Genomic DNA, 21,279 nt, shown 5'->3' with positions numbered 1-21,279 from the left:
ATAGAAGGCGTTGCCAGATTCAAAAATAAAGGTGTTGCATACTGATAATTTAATGTCAGCCACTGGAATTCTTCACAACACCTGTTAAAACGTGTGTGTAAACTGGGGAAAAGGTCAGTTTAAAAGATTTCTTCAGGGATCAGACAATGTAAAGTTGTTATTTTTACTATATTTACTTCCATTCGGTGTTTTCACATGTGTGCGAACTTGTATTCATGGTGTGGGGAAAAAATCTTTTCACAAAATTATATTTGGAGACTCACCTACCATTTGGGAACAAAAGCTGGTCCCACAAGGTTAACCATTTATTTTAGGGTTAAGACTAATGAGAGAATAATGTTTAGATTAAGGTGAAGGCTTCATAACACTACAAAATGAAACCCCCTTTCTGACAGCCGAATCCGACAGTTGTCTGACATTTTTTGTTACTTGTCTGAGACAGACAATCTGACAATCTTTAAACTTAATGCAGCAGGTAGCCAGGTGTGCAGAGATGAAAAAGTAGGCTGGATGTGAACTTCTCTCTTAAGCTTTCTTTTTTCATTCATCCCATAACTACTGCCATCACTTTTTGAATGTACAACTGAGTACAACACCATGAATACCTTCTAGGTATTCCCCATTTGTATGATTCATCGTGTTGAGACTACAAAGATGCAAAAAACACAGAATTCTTTGAGAGAGATGAGAGGGAGGAAGTGATGACAGGTTTTTTGCCCCACCTTCGAGTGTGGACATTCAGAATAGATATAAAGGTGTCAGTATGCTTCAACCCGGATAACTTGCTGGATGGTCGAATAGCATCTGACACCCCCCACAGTTTTCCGAATTCGGGGGCCACGTCGAGGAGTCATAAGACTGACATGACACCGTCATAACCATGACATGACATTATACCGTCATATGTGCTTGGTTTTGACACTGACTGTCATGAGACCATTATAATTATGTCATGAATAATTCCCTTGACCTCAAATAAAGTGGAACCATTTGGACTTGTCATAAAGATGTCATTAAGTTTTATTACACTGTCAAATGCTTTTTATAACGGTGTCATGAATAATTACCTTGACCCTGACTTTGCATTAAAAGTGACATAATTGACCAAATGACAACAATCATAAACCTTCAAAAAGACTCCTTCATGTTCATGACAGGTGTCATGTCATGGTTATGATGGTGTCATGTCAGTCTTATGAAGCCACCTTCAAATAAAGTGTTACCGGGAAGTCTTTTAGATGCCAGTTAATAGTACAACTATTTCCCTACCATCTCTTACATGTCCTCCAGCCTGGTGAGCCTGCACAGAAAAAACAATATGGGCAATAACCCAAGGCTCTTTTGACTCCAAGATGCCTTCTATCACACATATTTAAGTACATCGTGAATATTGGAGCACATTAAATCAATATTTGAAAAAACTGAGGAAATTTCCAACATACATGCCACATATCTCTTCTACATTAGTGTCAGCAAATATGTTTCTCCACTGCTTCCTGAATACCTGATGACAGATGTGATGATAGTTTTAATAACAGGAAAGACATGTTTATATGCCAGTATGCCACAATTCTATGTAAGTGAAATAATGTATTCTACAGTTGGCCTTTCCTATTAAGCTTGTCTCTCATGAAACATCAAAGAGTGTGAATTTTAAACGGCCATTATCCTCATATTAAGCCTGGGTTTATGACACTCACAATGGAGTGCTTTTTGATTGCGTTATTTCATTATTTTGTAAGGAATTGTATGTGCGTAAACAGTGAAAACAAGTAACGGCACAGGTGGAAGTCAAAGCATAGAGACCTCATTTATCTTTCTCAAGAAGATGCCATTTGTAATCAAGCTCCATGTACACACACAACTGCAAATTCAAACATGCACACGATTGCTCATATATTCGCTCTGTCTGAGAAACTGGCAAATATTATGGGACAAAGACGCACACATATTCAGCTAGCCAACACATCACACTGTGCCCCCCCGAGTTTTCACTCTCACACACACAAAAACAGCAGAGAGGAGGGAAAGGGAGAAAGAAAGCAAGTGCAATGAATTCCAATACTACACTGCAGATCCCTTTCTTCCAGACATGTGACATTTAGTCAGTTATCATAGCTGTCAAAACAAGTGTTTCCTCACTCTGCAAAGCGCAGTAGGTGATGACATGGGAGACAAACAAGGAAGGAGGAAGGAAGGGAGGGAGGGTAATAAGTGGAGAAGAGGGAGCTAAGTTGAGCCCAGAGTGGTAATCTATGAGGTGGAGATAAGCAAGAATGATAACCAAACAGAGATAAAAGAGTGTTTAAATCTTCTGACAGAGTAGCATAATACAGAAACTATATAGCACTGAAAACCGAGGGTCAGGCTCTGTGTTTCTGCCATTAACTTTCTATCCTACACCATCCTAATATCCCACCCATTACAAATTACCTCCACTCCAACCACCACGATAGGCTCTGTACAGTAGTCTTCTCTGAACTGAGGCTGATCACAGACTGCCTCACTGTGGACACATCCAGCCCTGGAGGCATGCCCTGGGGAGCAGAGGCCTCTGGATTTCATTGCAGTGCTCTGATTTAGTTGGTCCTCTGATGATCTAGCTCAGTATTCTCTGCTCCTGTCGGGGTATGATTAGGTGCACGCAGACAGCTTGTACTTACATTAACATGCTGCTGGCAGCCAGCATGGATAGATGCTATCTAATATTGCTTTGAAAGACTACAGTAAATGCAAGGCTGTGTCTGGGAAGCCTGTTGATTATCATTCAGAAGAGTGAAGCCACAGGCTATCCCAAGAGCGAGTTAGAAATGTTTAAAGACAGGATACAGCTCAAAACGCTGTCCTTTATCACATCCTGTTGCCAAGCCCCTACTACTGCATTGTGAGTAATAGCACAGGTGGATACATTTGGTTCTGCAAGGAGTCTTTCAATGCTCATTCAAAAGCATTATCATTATGTTGCCAATTCCTTACTGTAGCTGCCTTAACAACCTGTTCATTTTCCAATCCTTCTCTTGGACAACCTCTGTTACTCCCTCATTACCATAAATTGATCGGAATAAAGGACTCTACTCTGAGTCGCTTTGGGCTGCACAGTCCCTCAACATCCACCTACTGCCTCATTAAACTACTATTCATAATCCCTGTGGCCTTTAATGCAAAATTCATCCCCTTTGTGTTTTTTGTAAAATACCTCCCATTACCGAACACTTGAACAAGTTAATACTTAAAGCAAATGTGATTTCAAATTGCTAGCGGTGTATATACTAGCACCATTTATTTTGACATATGGCACATGTACAGCACTGAAAGCCCATTTTAAAACACATGTTGCTGCCAAAATGTCAGCTCACTGAATAAGGGCTATACTGTGCAACCATTATTCTTATGCTTGTTTGCTGCCTAATATCCATTTTATAACAGATTTCATTGAATGTAAAGAAAATTCTGGATGGCAACATGATTCCATCAGTACATTTTATTGTGCCAATGCTTCCTGGAAAACTGTCTCCTTCTTCAGGGCACACATAGTATTATTATTATTATTAACATTTTGTTAAGTCCCTACTTAAGCCTGAAGCATATTGGATACTGAGACTTCAAACTCAAACAAAAATAGTATTATATAGCTTTGTCCTTCATCTGCATGTATTTAGGTGTATGGGTGTATATTGTATATGAATATGAACGAATGAAAGAAAGACATTTTCAACTATACCTAGTCCACATGGGTTTAAAATATATACAAGTTTAAAGTATAAGAAAATGGAAATACGCAAGTAAAGTACAAGTACCTCAAATTTGTATTTAAGTACAGTACTTGAGTAAATGTACTTAGTTATATTTCCCCACTGCACACAGGTGAAACTGCTGGTCTGACTGATGTTACCTGCCTACAGTATGCATTAGCATTATGAATCTGGTTCATTTGTGCCTTATGTGCCCTGAGGAAGGAGACAGTTCTCTGAAGCACATTGGCAAAATAAAATATATTCAAGGAATCATGTTGTAATCCTGAACTTTCAGTACTTTCAAAAAAATATCATATTTCCAAGGACTGGTACGAGTCTCATGAATAAAGCTCTGTATAATTGAAGTTCAAGCATCTGTTGGAGGAGTATCATAACACATCACTGACATGTGGAATAGTGCAACATGCAGAACTTTGTAATGTAGTACAGGCTTTACAAGCTTAAATACAATAGAATTCTTGTTGAGTATTATTTTAATAATTTAGTTTTTGATGGTTGTATCACAATTACAGTATTACAGAGCTTTTTGAGCTCATGTGTTTCCACTTAAAGTTCTACCCATATATAAGTTATTGAGCTAATTAAATGGTGAACATTCAATGCACTGCAAGTCTGCCATGGGCCTGCAAAGCAAAAAAAAACCCCATCAGTTTGGAGGCAAGATGGTCAGCACTAAAGATTTGTGAAGAGATACATGTGCACTGGAAGCAACTCGGCAAATGAGGACTCTAAAGACAAACAGCTGCAGCCACAGTAGCTCAGCTATAGCAAGTAGTCCTCTCGGCTATAGAAAGAGCTTCTTTAGCCATCCGTATCGCTCTCTCTCTTCTCTCCATCACTCCATATCTTCCTCTATCGTGCTCTCTGAGGATCCCTCTCATGTTTTCTGCACTAGCCTATTAGAGTGTACATCCAGCCAGTGCCACATTAAAATCCCTACAACCCGGTGCTTGTGGACTCATAAAGATCCCTCTTTTTACTGAATAGTCTGATCCATCTCAGACAGCACACACTACATTAATATTCTCCCACAGATCAGAGACAAAACAGCCCCAGACCCATGTGCTGAACTGACTGGTGTGTCATCTGTGCATCATCCACAACGAGAGAAGGAAAGATAGGAGGGCTTGGGGGGGGGGGGGGCAGGATGAGGCGGGGATACTCAAATATATGTTAACTCTGCATGAATTTTTCATCTGCTAGCAGCTGTTTTCATAACCTTTTCTCAGGGCAGCCACTGTGGTTTCTGCAGTGCCAGAGAGTCATTGGCATGTCAAGCTTGGCAGCCATGGGAATCCGAAGGAGCGCGAAAAACAGAAGATATGGGGTCGTTGGCCACGGTGGCAGGTCAGCTGCGGGGGGACGAATGTGTTGGTCTCTTGGGTCTTTGGTTATGTTTGAGAAGACAACGGGCATGTGTGTTGTGGTGAATGGATGCCCCTGGCAGGTTTCCCTTAGAGGGAGTCAGGCAAGAGACAGGATGCTTATCCCTGGAGAAACTGCCCAACCCTCTGTGCCAATTTGGGTCCTGCTGCTGGTGCATGATGGGAAAGAAAAATATCCCTCCCTCCCTTTTCCCTCCCCTGTGAAAAGCACCCTGACCTGAATACAGATTCAGACCAATAATACTCGCTCTGTAGATGAGGGCAGACACGACTTTTTGTGTATTCATCATCTAAAATCCCCCCTCATGCCCCTTCAAGGTGAGATTTTGGGTGTGAGGACTGCAGCATCATGCTCTGGCTTGTGAACCAAGTGAGAAAGCACAGGAAAAGACAGGGTGAACACTGTGTGGAGTGAGAAAAACAAGCAAATGTGACTGCGCAGTTGAGAGCTGCAGCCCCAGATTCACAATCATACTGGGAATCACAACACTTTTTAATAATTCACGATGAATAGAGGAGAAAAAATTCTGCAGCAAGCAAGGAAGCCAAGGAAATGACAGGGAGGAAAAGAATCCAACAACACTCTCCATGCAAAATGTTCCAGTCCGGAGACGTATCTGAATGACTGCTATAGGATTACACTATACATCAGTGTACAGAGATATCTTTTAGCTTAGAGAATCGCTGTGCTACTTGTTATTTATGACCTTGGCTCACTAGCAACAGTCTACCTCACCATGATGTCTTCATTTCATGTGCAGCTATGCTTAAGAAGGAGAGAATCCTTAAATTAACTTGCCAAGTTAAAAATGTACTATCAGTTTCCTGTTGCAAACATGTAATCAAAATACTCTTTGTGGGAGGTAGACTGTGCTCTGCCTGTACCTGAGGAAACATTTCAAGTACCAAACTAAATGAGAGTTTGTACAATTATCGTGGTTCGATTTTTCAATTTGTCGAGGCACCTGTACGGTTTCTTAGACAATACTTTGCTTTCAGCGTAGAGTTAAATTCTAATTAAATTTGTCTCAAATGAATCAGTTTAGTTGGTTGTTCTACTTCTCCCCACCCTGGCCCAAACCACATCTCATTATGTTCCACTATTCTTAATTTCTTACCACTGGCAACAAGGTAGTGAGCGGAAAAAAAACATTTGCCAATTAGTCTGAGCCCTTGTGATTTTGCCACTCTTGCTAACAATTCCAATTTACATTAATTATTCATTTTGAGGTCGCAGGCACAGTTGTCCCTGCCAGAAGGGCTTGAAAGAGAGGAAGTGCTGCGGTGAGATTTAATCGTTTGTGTTGACGCTGTTATGTTTCAAATACCTCCACTTAGCATGTCTGTCATCCTGTTTTTCTTACATCGGATTATTTTATGTCGATAATGTTCTATCGGCATCATGTTGAAATGTAATGTCTCGCCTCAAATGGGACCATAATATCTTCATATGTAGAAAACAAATTGTTGGATATGTGTAGAAATGCCCCCTGTCTGTCTGCAGAATGTGTTTGTCTGTATACCAGGTGTTGCTTGGGATAATATTTTTCTGTGACCTTTGTTTCCTGTTTAGTCTTATAAATCTGCATTCAAAATGAAACAGTGCCAGTCATCCTTCAGGCTCTGCAAGAGGCGGCGGACCAGACAGAAAACACCTTTGCTCATTGTTCATACTTCTATCTCCTTTCAACAATGCATTGTTTATTGTTGTGACTGGAGAAAAGCTGGAGCTCTGTGAGTGTTTACTGGGCTGCAGAGGTTGAGCATGCTGAGCTGCGGGGTCACAGGACTGGTGCTGAGAGGTCACGGCCTTTATGTTCAGACATACTCTTCAGGGAACACCGCTTTCTTTGCCCAGCGTAAGTCTAAACACCAATGCTAACACACACACACACACACACACACACTTCTTAGACATGTCTTATTAATCATAAGCCAAAGAAGAGGGAGAGAATTGGAATACACTCAGCAGGGCCGAGCTTGACCGCAGGCCGAGGGAGCAGACCTGGCTGTGAATCAGCACCAACTCAGACAGATGTTGTATACTTGTTGCTTCTCCAGACAGGAGACTAATTTGCACAAATAGGGATGGAAGAAGTCCATCACTTAGTAATACTAAAAGTTGCAAACATTGTTATAATCAAAAGAATATTCTTAACATGAGATTTTCTGGTATGTGAACTTTGAAATTATTCTGACAAATTAAGGCTTGTTTGGTTGTATTTTTAAGTTCTTTTTTTTATCAGCAAGACTTGGTCTGACATCTTTTTAAAGTTTTTAAGCATTTGATATATTGGCCTTGATTTACATCAGAGACACAGAGACAGAAAATTGCCCTTGAAAGAAGGAAAAACATTTTGGATTTCTCATGTTCCTTGTTTCAAATGTCTTCTACTTGTTCGTTTGTCAGAGTCCCTTACAATATTCATATATTCAAGACATAAACTCCAACTCTGTATACTGTAACTCTTACTCTACATAATCGCTAACACAGAGACCTATTTTGCTAGTTTTGTTTGGTTTTCAGAGCTGTCTTTTATAAAGGCCTATCTATAACTTTTGACATCTGCCATGTCTCTCATTTTTCTGCCATGTCAACTTCTGCTTGTTTTATTTTGGCATTGAAGTATTTGTGAAGAAAGAGGTACTGAACTCCGCTACACCTTCCAGGCTAGATCACACAATAATCGAGGATCCATTCTGACAGAGGTTTTCTGCAAAACGCATATGGTCTGATGTGACAAGAAGCACAGTGACATGGCAGAACGCTGAAGGGAACTTCTCAATATGACTCGCCATCTTACCTATGCCAGCAGATTTTCCACTTAAAAGATTACCTTTGTGTTGTATTGTCAAGATGTGCAACACACATTACACACAAAAATTTGCACATACTAAAGCGTAGCTGTTGGGTCTACAACAACCTGGCAACCTGGCAACCCAACAGTACAAACAGCAGTGTGAGTCATCACATGAACAAGAACAAAGTTTCACTGAAAGTTGTGCTTGTACAGCTGAAACACATTATTTAACACAACAGTTTGGTGTCAGCAGAAACAAAACAGAACTTTATAGTACAAACTGTTTTGTTTCTCACGTATGTGATCATAATATCACATTCTTCAGGAGGACTATGTGGGCCACGATGAGTAGATGAGTGTATGGAGAGAGAAAGCTGAAGCCTTTTAGTTCTATAGAAGTGCGTGCACCTGCTGGGTGGGAGGCAGAGAGCTGAAGAGGGCTCATACATACACAGATGTAACAACAATGGTGTGAATCTCCAACAGAGAGCGAGAGACAGAGAGTGTGTCTTTGTGTGTGTGTATGTGTGTGTGCATGTGTACACCTGCAGCCCGATCACCACAGCTGCTCCCACACAGCGCCAAGAGCTATTCCGATCAGCAGGATAATAGTGCCATCATCGCATGGTTTCATAAGCCGAGGCACTCCGTGCAGAGATGAGAAACTGACTAAATGTATGCATTCTAAGAGACAGTTGCAAACCTGTGCAGTGTGTGTGTGGCGGGGCCTGCTGTGAGGGGCCCTGACAGATTGGGCTGTGGGCGCGCCTTCTTCTCACTGCCACATCATGTAGCTTGTACTGCGTGGAGACTTTGGGACAAGGATGATGTTTACATCATAAACAAGGTGTGAAATTTGGAAATAAACACAGCTCGCTGAAATGCTCTCCTTTTAAGGAAGAGGAGGGGACGCTGATAGGGTTTCTTCTAAGCTCCTCCATATTAACAGATCATTTACGTTTTTCTTTCTCTTTTCTTCCTTCCAATCTTTCTTGGAGGAATCATTATCTTTTACCCACCTAGACACAGATATTACTAATGTAAATGGCACACTTTTAAAGCAGTATTGTTGCAACACAACTGCTTCAAGCACCAGCTTGTACTTTATCCAAAGAAATAATTTGGAAATTGAAAATATAATTATCCTTTCAGCCACTAGATGAAACCATAAATTGGTTTTGTTTGCATTTGTTTCCCCAGGTGTTTTACTTTTTAAGCATTTTAAGATGCTCTGTCTAAGATTTTAAGACTGTACAGTAGACTGTGGCTGCTTGTGCAGTGCTTGCAAGACAGACACAGATTAGATGAGGTCTCCTGCGGTGGCTAACCCTATATTATTTTACTCTCAAGCAATCAGTCAGTTCGAAGTTGGAGAATAGAACTTATTATAGAGAATATAACTACAAAAAAGTTTATTTCAAGATAATATATCAGACTGGAAAGTATAGGCCTTTCCTGCAGCTGTGTTTCCATCAATCTCCTGTCTTACCATGTTGTGTAGTGTCACAGTTAACAAGCATGTTTTTTTTTTTTTGCGTGAGAATTAATGTGTTTATGTCCTGGTTCAACAGAACTTTTACTTATATAGGTACATGCTCATAATAAATGTCTGCTTGTTCCTTGAAAAAGTAGAATAGTCTCATCCGCACTGGTCCATGGAAATGGGCATCAGTCTTAGAGGTCAATGTGCTTTTCATGTCAATGACACCATCTCATGCACACATATATTTCCCCAGACATCATTACAGTCCACTTTATGTCCCCTTCCCTCCATTCCCATCCTCTTTCCTCCTGTTTCACTCTCTCCTTTTAGCCCCTCTCAGTTTCAACAACTCTTTGTACTTGCTTTTCTTCATTGTTGACAATGTCATAGAATCTATTAACTTCCCTTTGACCAGTGCGGCACAGGCTCTCCCTCTGCAATACAATCTGTGAATGTGTTTAGAAAGAGATCCTGTTAAATATCACTGCCATGCATGCAGACATCTACCTTATATCTCTTTGGCATACTTTGTGGTCTCTCAAAGAGAATGTCTTACATTCCCCAGAGAGTGCGAAACCAATATGTAAAGGGATGTAAGCAGAGTAAACAACGCAGCCTGCCAAATATAGCCACATAAAACATGTCAAAACATGCTACTGGGAAAACATGGCCAGGTTTGTTATCACAATAAGGAAGCTTGGTTAAAAGTTAAAGCATCAGATTGGTTGACTAACTGATGAGCAGCTACAGGAGGGCTCTGTCTGAAAAGTGGCTCCAGAGGATGTTGTGCACTCGGCTACCTAACTCACAGCGACTGTTAACCTACCCATCCATCAGTGGAGAGAGCAACCATGACACAAAAAACCTGCTTCTTCCATTAGAGCCCTGACAGGGCCTAATGCCTGTCCTTGCGCTCTCTCCCTCTCTCTTTGGCCCTGTATCGCTCTGTTACAATAATGAAGTCTTCTGCCTCCTTCTCCTCCTATGAAGTGAGCAACTAAACAAGTCTTTAATAATACTGTTTTTGTTACCTTCTCCTCAGCGCCTCTTTGTTTTCCCTTGATGCCCTCGTCTTTGAGGGATGAGGAGACTCACGTTGGCAATAGTGTGAATTAGCACACAGACACATAGGGATGAAAGACCAGCTCTTATTATGGCCTAAACGCATGAGCACACTTCTGGGAATAGTGATGTGTAAATGAGCTCCACACACCAAGTGTTGTCTTTTCTGGGCTGTTGTTTTGCTCTTTTAAATAATTGACAAGGCTGTGCTTGTGAAGACAGGGACAAATCTGCTGAGTTAATGTCCCAGCCAGAGGAGTTTTAACACCAAACACTATCAATCCCCCCTACATAGAATTGTTACCACCGTGGCAGTTCATAAATCTTATGTAACCCCAGCTCAGCTATATAACAAGTCTATATTACGCGAGCATGTTCTGCTTATTGTTTCGCTGGAAAGCTGGCAGCGAATGACATCTGCTATATTTACCCTCTAGATTACATTCCATTTCCAAACAACACTTGAACGTCAGGCAGGTCTCTGCATTGGGGCTGGGGACATATTAGTGTGATTGCTGAGGGCAAACTGTAAGGCTGTTCCCAGCCATCTGGGGAATAAAGAGACTTGTAGTTTTTGTAAGAGTTGGAGCTGTCAGGGGTGCGCACATGGCTTAGACAGTGATCTTACACTGGGATGTTGGGCCAGAGCCGTGGCAGTGTTTACTGTCAGACTGTGGCATCTCTGTGTTCCCCAGCCTCCCATGGGAATTGAGCAGTCTGTGATTGAGGCCTTGACTGGGAGCAGCAGCTACAAGACACAGCATACATGGTAGTAACTATCTATTAGCCTGACAGTTTTTTTTCTTGCTTTTTTTCTCTTTTTTTGACTGCAGGCAAGTCAAGATGCAGCTCTCTCTTCAAGGTCCCTTGCCAACCACAGCAGATGAGTGGAAACCTCTCTTCAGAATAAAAACAGCTCTGAGCTTTCCCCTTTTGCTCACCATTAAAATCCCAACAAGTAAAAAAATACTCCTGCACTGCCAAGGGAAGAAAATCCATATCTGACAGTGTTTTCAAACAAACTGGCCTTACTCCACCTTTAGACCACACTGTTGCGACATCTGTCCCATTTTTCCAAAATGACGGCCAAGAACAAGAAAAAGAAAGTAGTTTGCTTACCAAGCAGTTTCATCTTAAACAGAAAGGCACCTGGATTTTAACCTGAGCAACGTGCAAAGGAAAGTGCTTCATATTTGAAACCCTGCAGGATCAAGGTGATTGGAATGTAAAACGACCAGCTAACGGTTTCACTACTCCTCACTGCTGTCTCTACTCCTCCATCCTAAAGCAGGGTCTCCCAGGCCACACCTCTTGCCAAAAAAAAAGAAAAGAAAAAGGCACCACAACATCAGTTAAGGAGGCAGGGGTGTGATGCAGCACAATACCCATACTTTAAACAGTCTTACCGCATGCACCATGTGTCACAATCCACCTCAGCGTGTCATTTGAGTCCTGCAAGGGCTCGTACTCCTTAGCAAGTACTGGAATAATTAACACACTTATCTCCGAGACACAAAACAGCACCTTGCACCTCTATTGTGAGTTTGATGCCCAGTGTTTATGATGCAAGGTCTTAATGGCTCGAATGGTTTATATGAGTGAGAGCAATGCTTATTAGAGAAGGAAAACAGACAAATGTCAAGGACTTTCATTCAGAGCAGTGAAATTCATAAGAGAGTGTAAAAGAGAGGTCCTTTCTGTGCCAGAAAAAGATTTCAATTTGATGAAGGTAGGCTGCGAACACAGCAGGACATTTTTGACTCTGATTTAGGCTGATGAAAAAAATAGAGGGTAAATTGAAACTGGTAATTCCAATCCATTCTTATCCCCATTGTACGAGCCTTAATAAGGTCAAAACATGGTTCTGCTGCTGTAAATGATGGAATTTAAGACCATTCTAAGACAATTGTGAGGGATTTGCATATAAAAAGATGTGTGATTGTGGAAAAGACCTTGGCCTATATTCTGTAATTACTACAACTCCATCTGTGTCTCAGTCCTGCCTTTTAAATAATACTCATCCATTCCTCTCTTCAAATATCTTTTGGATTCTCGAGTAAATCCTCTTGTCCTCCTCTAGCCATTATATGAGACAACATCTGGTACCAGCCTGTATCTCATCGATTCACTTTTGAAAAAATGTATACAATTAAATCATGCTGCTTTCAAGGAATAGTTGAAGATACAGCAATCCTTCTAAAAAAAATGATGAATGTAAGGAAAAGTCCAAGTTAACTTTGTTTTGATAGAGGTTTTTCCTGATCTGTATCCAAGCCCAACAAGATTGCAATGGCACCCCACAATTAGCCTAATCACCCTGCAATAGGTTAGAATGGGACTGAGTTTGAAGTGGTTGCAATATCACAGGTCACGGCGTGCATTAACATCGCAGGGCAGAATTAATCCTAACAATCTGCAACAATTACCTGAGCCCTGACTGTTCCTAAAAGTCAGTTTGAGCCGTGACAGACGTATGAGCACAGATAACATTTGCCAGAACACAGACACGGCAGATATTACAAGCACTAAGCCCAGATGTGACTGTGACAGTAGCCTGTCTCATTAAAGCCAGGGACAAGGAGGCAGGCTCTCGTGGAGCTGTGGAGCAGGAGGTGAGTGGATCAAGAGTGGAGTTAAAGAGAGGAGCCTTAGAAAATGGAAAGATGACTGCTGTTCCTTTTTCCTCATCACATTCCCCACTGAGTGTTTTAATTTCACTCAGCAGCCAGAGCAGAAACTTTTATTTGGATGCATCTTTAAACCTGTATACTCCAGAGACTGAATTAGCCATCGTTTTCATGTCAAACATCTTTAAATAATTGAGTTCTGACTGTGACATGGATGGAGTGTGAGATTAATCTGATGCATAATAAACAAGATGAATCAATGCCGGGAGTCACATCAGCTTAGACTTAATTTCACACAGGAACATATGCATGCCAGTGTGTACATGCCTGTGCTTGTGAGCTCACATACAAACCAAATTGCAAACCTGTCACTTTCTTAACTTGATAATAAGGAGCACAAATGTACATGACAGACGTTCCCTTCTCCCCTTTTCTTCACCTCCGCTCTATCTTGCGATGTTATGCCACTCCATCTTGAGGACTTGCTAACTCTCAATGCCAAAAGGGCAGATGCCCAGGTGCTGGTGTAGCAGAATTGCTGTCCTCAGCACACAAAGGCAATGTCGCCTGGGGAGGATGGCTCAGAAAGGGGGAGAGCTGTCAGAGTAACAGGAGAGCACCTGGGATTACTGTCAACAGTCTCCTGGACTGTCTCCCTCTGCCCCTCCCCCATCTCCCTCCTGTCTCCTAAGATCCATGGCATTCTCATTGACATTGACCTTTAAACTCCAATTAGCCACTTAATCAGAAATTAATTATTAATATTAGAAAAACCAACAGGGCTTAGGTTGTTTGTCTCTTTCACCTCATTATCATCCGCTAATGACCATCCTTGCATCTCATTTCCACAACAAAGGCTGAGGAGATGGAGTTTGCACAAGAATCAGGTGATTTTTTTTAAAAGGCAAACAGAGTGCATGCATGTTTTGTAATTTTCACCTCTTTCTCCTCTTCCAAGTCAGAATGTCCTGTGGATTTAATCATTCAGATGTCTCTTCAGACTGCAATAATAAGAGAGTCCTCAGCTGCATAAGAGCACCGCATCCACTTCTGAACTCAGAGCCCTCATGCCCTAATTCAGTGTGAAATGGTTGACAGGGAAGTGTGAAAATGGCTCCCGGAAAAAACAACAGTTCATGGCAAAAAAGTGACATGCACACCAGTCAGTGCTGTCTTCTTCTCATGCACACACACATTAATTATTTGTCATGTTCTGTTAGGTGTCACGTGGCGAAACAGTGCCAGAGGCTTCCATAGAAACACTGTTGAGTATTGGCCACTAAATAAATGGCTTTTAGATTTGTCTCCTTTGGCTAAAAACTTTTTGGTTGCCTTATCCTATTACATCAGAGGTTATGCTTATGTATTTCATTTTCCTGTATCTACTTGATGTCTTGATTTGCTGATTTTACCATTTTAAACAGAAGAAGTGCAGAAGGTCTTAAAATTTACATTCTTAAACAAGTGTCAGACAGGAGTAGAAATGTTGTCCTCTTCTCAGATTTGCTTTCTATTTTTCAGGCGGCTTAGAAAGATTTAGGGGATCAGTTTGAGGTTTATATTTTTGCTCCTCTCTACATTATCCTCTTCACTTCTCTTCAAACATCCTCTCCTCCAAACCCTCAGTCATCAGTCCACACTGCCTCTCACCCGCACGGAAACACAAGCCGCGCTGAAAAGTACAACACTGCAGAGTTGACAAGGAATGATAGCAGAAGGCTGACACTGTGAGAGGATTAGGAAGATGATAATATGAGCAGGGAATCTATTCTCTTTAAATAGAACTGTCTCTGGGCCTTAACGATGGCTGAAAGTTTGCAACATATTACAGTGACAGATGGGCATTTATTGCTTGTGTGCAAATTAATGTCGTCATATCAAATCACTTGCATGGTGTTCACTTCAGGGCGCTGCCTGTGTATTCCTACACAGGAAAAGCCTCTGTTTGTCCTTTGGTAAGAAAGCGAGACCATTTGTTTTTATGACTTCAATATTTTGCTTTATATTCATCAACATAGCACTTGATGTCTATGAGTCATATTATCCTTTGGTTAAAAACATCTTCCTGAGAGAAGAGAGAAGCCCCTTTACATCTGTGGTTATTAGATATTATGGAGAGCAGAATTGGAGGTGTGTTGGCTGAAGAGCTGCTCTGATGCCACCATTACACACGTCCATGAGATTCTGCCCGCACAATTGAGCAGAGCTGGAAAGCTGAAGAGCAGAGGCCACAGGTGTTTCCCTTGTGCTGCATTCATTGTGCTGAACTCATTATGGCAAATCCTCCAACCCTGTCTGCTGGTACTGAAAACAGCATATGCAATGTGCTACTTTAAAGGCAATGCTCGAAATTGTGGTTGATGTACAAAATATGATTACTAAATGCTAAAGGATTTCATAATCCCTACAAGTAATTATCTCTGCATATTGTCAATCACTGGAGATGGGAGATTAAGGAACAGACTGTGGTGTTTTTTTGTTTTAGATGATGTGTTTATGACAGAATGTTGAAATTTTCGATTAATTAGTATTCATGCAATTACTAATGTGTACGCCAGTGTGCACAAACATAAAGCTTGCATGATCTGTAGTGTTCTTATAACCCCCTTTGTTCTCTCTGAGCTAAATTCCATTTTAAAAAATCATGTCAAATAAAGTCAGTACTAATGCATTTCCCAATTAATCTTATCTTGCGAGACAAAAAGCAAATCTTACCATATTTGTGCGTGCGTGTGTGAAAGCATGCGTGTGTACGTGCACACCTCTCTGCTTTTGTGAGCCCTTCAGAGTCCTATTTCAGGTTAAGAACTTGGATTTATGTTTGCTGATGGATTATCTTAAAGTTCAGGTATAAGGGTTGTGGTAAGGCATGCAGTGCTGATGCTTGAAGCTGCTTATCAGTGGTTTTGCATGTTTTAGCCTATTAAGTACAAATTATGTATATGTTACATTACAGCCAAAGCATGCCAGTTGTCCTATGCAGTCATCAGTTTCAGTTCATGCCAGTACAGTATGAAGATTACTTGCAGAGACTCTAAACTTGCTTGAGACAAGTAATCCATGACAATGTATATTTAGTTGCCTACATTTTTGTTACAGATTACATTATCTCTGTGTGGTGAACATAGATGCAATGAGGGACAGTTTTGTTTTGCATTAAAAAAAGTTGCTTTGAAAGCTCTGAAATCTCAAATCTCATGTGCACTTTGACATGTACCTAAAAGCGCCAATGAAAAGGATTTTAAAAATAGCTTCTGCCTGCAATAGCATCACCATGCAACAATGAGGGAGGGATTAAAGAATAAAGGTGAATTCATGTTGTGTGTGATATTCTCAAGCATGTTTCAAGTCTCTGCAAATAGATTTTCATATTGTTCTGAAATTAATAGAAAACACTGGCTGCCCGTGAGAAAATCTATGACATTCAGGTCAGCAATACATTTGTAATAAGAGGGCTAAAACTTGCAAAATCATTAGAGTATATGGAATAAATGTAATCAGCAAAGCATCCTATAATGATATAAGTATAAGGATGTGTATGTATATTCGTCTTTGTGTTTGGGGGGTTGCACATTGACACACACGCTTCTTTTTCAGCAAGTATGTGAGTTGCATACCTGTCGATGCTTGTCTGCATAGATCATTTGTACAACACTGTAGAATCCAAAAGATGGCATAAAGCAGAAAAAGCCTGTGTTGAGCTGAGCCTCCTCCAATAATCCTGAATAACATGTAGCAGCAATTAGAGCACGTCACAGCATGGTATATTCAGTGGACATCCCGTCCTTTCCATCTCAGAGCAGTTCTGACAGATCATCCCTTGTGCCCACTCTATGGCTGACTGGTTTTGAGAGAAAGAGAGACTGTGAAAGCAAGACAGAGAGATAGACAGAAAAGCCAAGACAGAGATGGAGTGACATGTATGCTTGCTTGGCTACATAGATGCACACATGTACCCAGACACACACTCACTCACACATGTAGTTGTTGTATAAGCCATAGAAAAGACACACACACACACACACACACAAGCAGAATCACAAACACCATCTGACTGTTCAAACAAAGATATGAGGACTATGTTGTCTCACCTACAGTTGAATACACACCACAACTAATATTGTACACAGCTAGACATATTTGAGGAGGGTGTGGACATGACCATACCTTGTCGCAGCAATGATCAACCTGTACAAACTCATGGCCCACAGATGAAGAGATCAGCAGCCGGAGACTGTCAGACAAAGTGTGAACCAAAAGGCCATCATAAAATCTACATGTCCACCCCATTAACATGGTAATTAGGCACCGCTAACCACAATGTGAAGTCAACCTGAGAGGTGCTGCCAGTATGTGTTAGCTAAGACACTTTCCTTCTATGGGTTTGTGAATGGTGGATCTGTCACTGTAAGTGCTGTGCCTGATGCATCAGTCAGGCTCCCCAGAATGTGTTATTTTAGGTGCAAAAAAATTCAAATTCACTAGAGAACTTCTGCGCTGTTCCTGCCAACGCTGACGCATCTCTGCCTCACTATTGTAGACTCAGACATGCTGGCATACTGAGCACTTTTGGCAGACTGGTGAAATCTGTACTTTGAAGTTGTTTGTCTTGAATTAAGTGATTTTCTGTCCGGCACTGTGCAGTAGTAAGACAGATGATTCACATACAAAAACCTTGGACAGAGCAGGGATAGAGCATGTTTGGAGTACAAAATCCTCAAATGCCAGTCACCTCTGGTGTCAGCTCTCCATTTAACCCTCAACATAAATGGAAAATGAATGTGTGGGAAATGTGTGGGAAATCATCACCTTGAGGATCTGTTGATGATAATGATACATTATCAAGAACAATAGCATTTACCAGCATGTCCATTAGTTTGACACAAAACAGAGACAGACATGTTTGCTCACATTACACAATATAGAGCCTCTACTGGAATGGACATCGTGACTCATGCTAGTTCTCCCAAAAAATCCAGATGTAACACTTCTCATAAATGATAAGAGGATCAGTTATGAGAAGCTGTCAGGATGCAGGTTTAGACAATAGGCCCTCCCTCAAAGCTGTTATAGCTATAAGCACTCATCACCATGGTGTGTTTCATCTCGACTGCTGGAACAGCAATAGTCGATCGGATGGCAGCGAGAAAAGCATGTTGTTTTTCTTTGCCCCTGAGGCACACAGCAGAAACACACACACACACACTCTCTCTCTCTCTCTCTCTCTCTCTCTCTCTCTCTCTCTCTCTCTCTAAACAGATGGTTTTTCACAAGAAAGACTAAATAAATACAAATATAACACAAGCAGTGAGTGGTGTATGGTGACCCCCACCAAGCATGTATCTGTGTTTGTGTGTGTGTGTGAGGTTTTTGTAAAGTATCTCTTAAGCTACTTTTACCTATAAACAGTATAAAACAACACAACAAAAGAGAAGGCTAGTTCTAATTCATGACAAAGTGATGTGCAAGGCTTGGTCTAATGCAGTGGTTCCGACAGTGGGGTCTAGGGACCTCCAGGGGCCCCAGCAAGGAACAGTTTCATTTAACAATTATCTCACTCCCTCGATGATAATACAATGGGAGCATGCTTTACTGTAATCTATTCTCATTAGAGGTTTTACTCTCCCTACTTTTGTCAGACATCCAGTGCAGACAGCTATGCAGCTGTATGGCCGGTCAAAGCCGAGAAAGAAAATGAACTATTTCTTGGGACAAAAGATCATCAAATAAGAGTCTGTGGTGTAATGTAATCTTTCTGGTGGATCTTGATATTAAAAGTTTGAGGAGCTCTTCCCTTTTATATGAGGTGCTAAAGGTCTTGAGTGTTCATATAGTGTGTAGCCAGCAGAGAATAACCTTGTGAACTGTGGTTTGATCCATCACATCTAGATGTACTGACACACAGCAAATAATAATGCTTCAGCAGAGTGCAATGCTTGGAGTGATACCCTTGTGACCCGGGTACAACTCATAAACTGCAGTGCGGCATCAGCTGTATTAATATCACATAGTCGTCCCCATGTTTCCTTACACAGATGAATATTTCATTCCTAGAAACCTTCAGTGCTGCTGTGCAAATTAAAGATGCGCTTCAAATGGCGCATAGTCTGTAATAACACAACTGCGGGGCAACGTGGTGCATTATGAATGTGTCATATTTAAACATCTATTTCATAACCGTAAAAGTACCAGCACTACATCGCTAAACATTAGCCTACGCGAACGCAGAATTCACCTCACAGGCTGCATCCTAAATAAAATAGCAAAATCGCGTAATTCATTTGGGTGCTAAAGTTGAGACTTACTCACCCCTTTTGAACATTTTGTAGGCCTAGGTGTATTTCGTCTTCTGTCCTCTGAGAATCATCTATTCTTATATTCCAGACTTTAAACTTGTGCGCTTTAGTTTTGAAGTTGATCCGGAGCTTCCTTGGCTCGTCGCGTGAATGTCAGTTGTCACTCCTCAGAATTTTCTTGCGGTCCACTGTATTGAGTTGCACTGCAGACTGCCGCGGATGTGATAAACATTGACAACAAACAATAATCTCCTTTTCCACAAAGTCTGGCAGACCTCAAACGGACCTGGGAAATTAGGCGACAATCTTTGCGAAACAGACGCACTACAATCATCCCCTCAGTCCGAAATGATTACAACTCCAGTGTGTGTGATGAGCACACGGTCTGATACAACCTCTGATAGCCAACTCCTCTTTAGGCGCAAATGACCGTAGAGGCAGCAAATCAGTTCTGGGGGTAAGTCGACGGTGAACACGAGCAGTCCCCAAAAACCACAGATAGGCTATTTAAATTCAAGTGGCCAATCTAAAATTCTTCTCTCGGTGCTTCAGAGCCGTTCAAATCGCATCACATTCTTTAAAATCTCTAATTAACATAAGTTATTTGGATTCACATTCCGCCTCTGATGTCGGATTATAAACGCAGACTCCTCAAATCCTCCTTAATAATGTGGACTTTGATGCCTTCGGTTTCCTTAAAATCCCCCCGTTTTCAGCTCTCCTCGCCACTCGTAACATTTCTGTGATCTTGTCTGTGAAGATCCCTTTGCTTTCCACCTATGGATCAGAGCTCGTTGATGCGCTCGAGGAGGGAGAAAGTATGTTGTACTGCCTCAGCCCCTCCACCGGGCAGCATGCTGCTCCATCCCTGTCCCTGCCTCTGTCCCTATCTGCGCCAGCCTGAGACACACTGCTCCCTGACACCAGAGGTCTTCATAATAAATATGATATGGCACAACAGGACACAAACATACATGTAACAACAACAACATATTAACCAGTAGACAAAACATGAAGGAGAGCTTTGTGATGCTACTCATTCTGCAGTGGGAGACAACTTTCATAAAATCCACTGATTTGCTTACCAAATAACCTCCACCCAAATCAATATCGTATAGATAATAGACTAATGCATTAGATAGACTGAGTCTCTCTCTCCCTCTCTCTCTCTCTCTCACACACACACACACACACACACGCACACACATTGCAGTGCATTGCAAATAACAATAGTGATACGTGTTATTGCATTATTACATTATTTATTGAACAGTATTTACAAATTAGGCTAGTTTTTAAAAATATAATTCAATTTAATTATATTACATTTTATATTCATCATATTTTTAATTCATTTTAAACTGTATCCTAAAACTTATTGTAAAGCACTTTGAAATTGCCTCATTGAAGTAATTGTGTTATATAAATTCCTTTGCCTGTTTGATTTGATTTTGTTTTATCTTAATTTTATGTGTATTCTATTTTGTGCTACCTTTATTTACTTTTATTTAGTTTTGTTTTTAAACAGGCTATTCTAATTTTAATCGTAATAATATTTTTATTTTATTTATAATGTATGTAAAGCACTTTGAAACGGCTCAGTTTATAAATTGGGCTGCAGATTGCTTATTTTATGTTTTATTTGATTAATTTTAGGTTTTACTTTAATTTTGTTTTGTTTATATATTTTAACTGCTTTGGTGTATAAATTATATATATATATATAATTTATATATATATATATATATATATATAATATTTTACTTCTTATTTTATTATACTATTTATTATTGCCACTGTGGACAACGTACATTGCACTTTAACTTATAGAAATACCGTGATGAACTGTTGTCCCGTTCAGTGACGGTTC

The 21,279-nt window shown here is 40.8% G+C and overlaps 1 protein-coding gene across 1 annotated transcript in view; it reads right to left on the bottom strand.

Moving 5' to 3' along the window:
* Window positions 1-20,309, bottom strand: part of rtn4rl1b (reticulon 4 receptor-like 1b) — a 129,201-nt gene extending 108,892 nt beyond the window's left edge. Inside the window, exon 1 of the mRNA XM_044202120.1 lies at window positions 19,423-20,309. Coding sequence (XP_044058055.1) covers window positions 19,423-19,435 — 13 coding nt within the window. The 5' untranslated portion in view covers window positions 19,436-20,309. The remainder of the gene's footprint in view (window positions 1-19,422) is intronic.
* Between the last annotated feature and the right edge of the window lie 970 nt (window positions 20,310-21,279).

Source organism: Siniperca chuatsi, linkage group LG7 (genome assembly GCF_020085105.1).
Source record: "Siniperca chuatsi isolate FFG_IHB_CAS linkage group LG7, ASM2008510v1, whole genome shotgun sequence".
NCBI classification, from domain to species: domain Eukaryota; kingdom Metazoa; phylum Chordata; class Actinopteri; order Centrarchiformes; family Sinipercidae; genus Siniperca; species Siniperca chuatsi.
The sequence above is the reverse complement of the archived record's forward strand: the minus strand, read 5'-3'. Positions and strand labels throughout refer to the sequence as shown.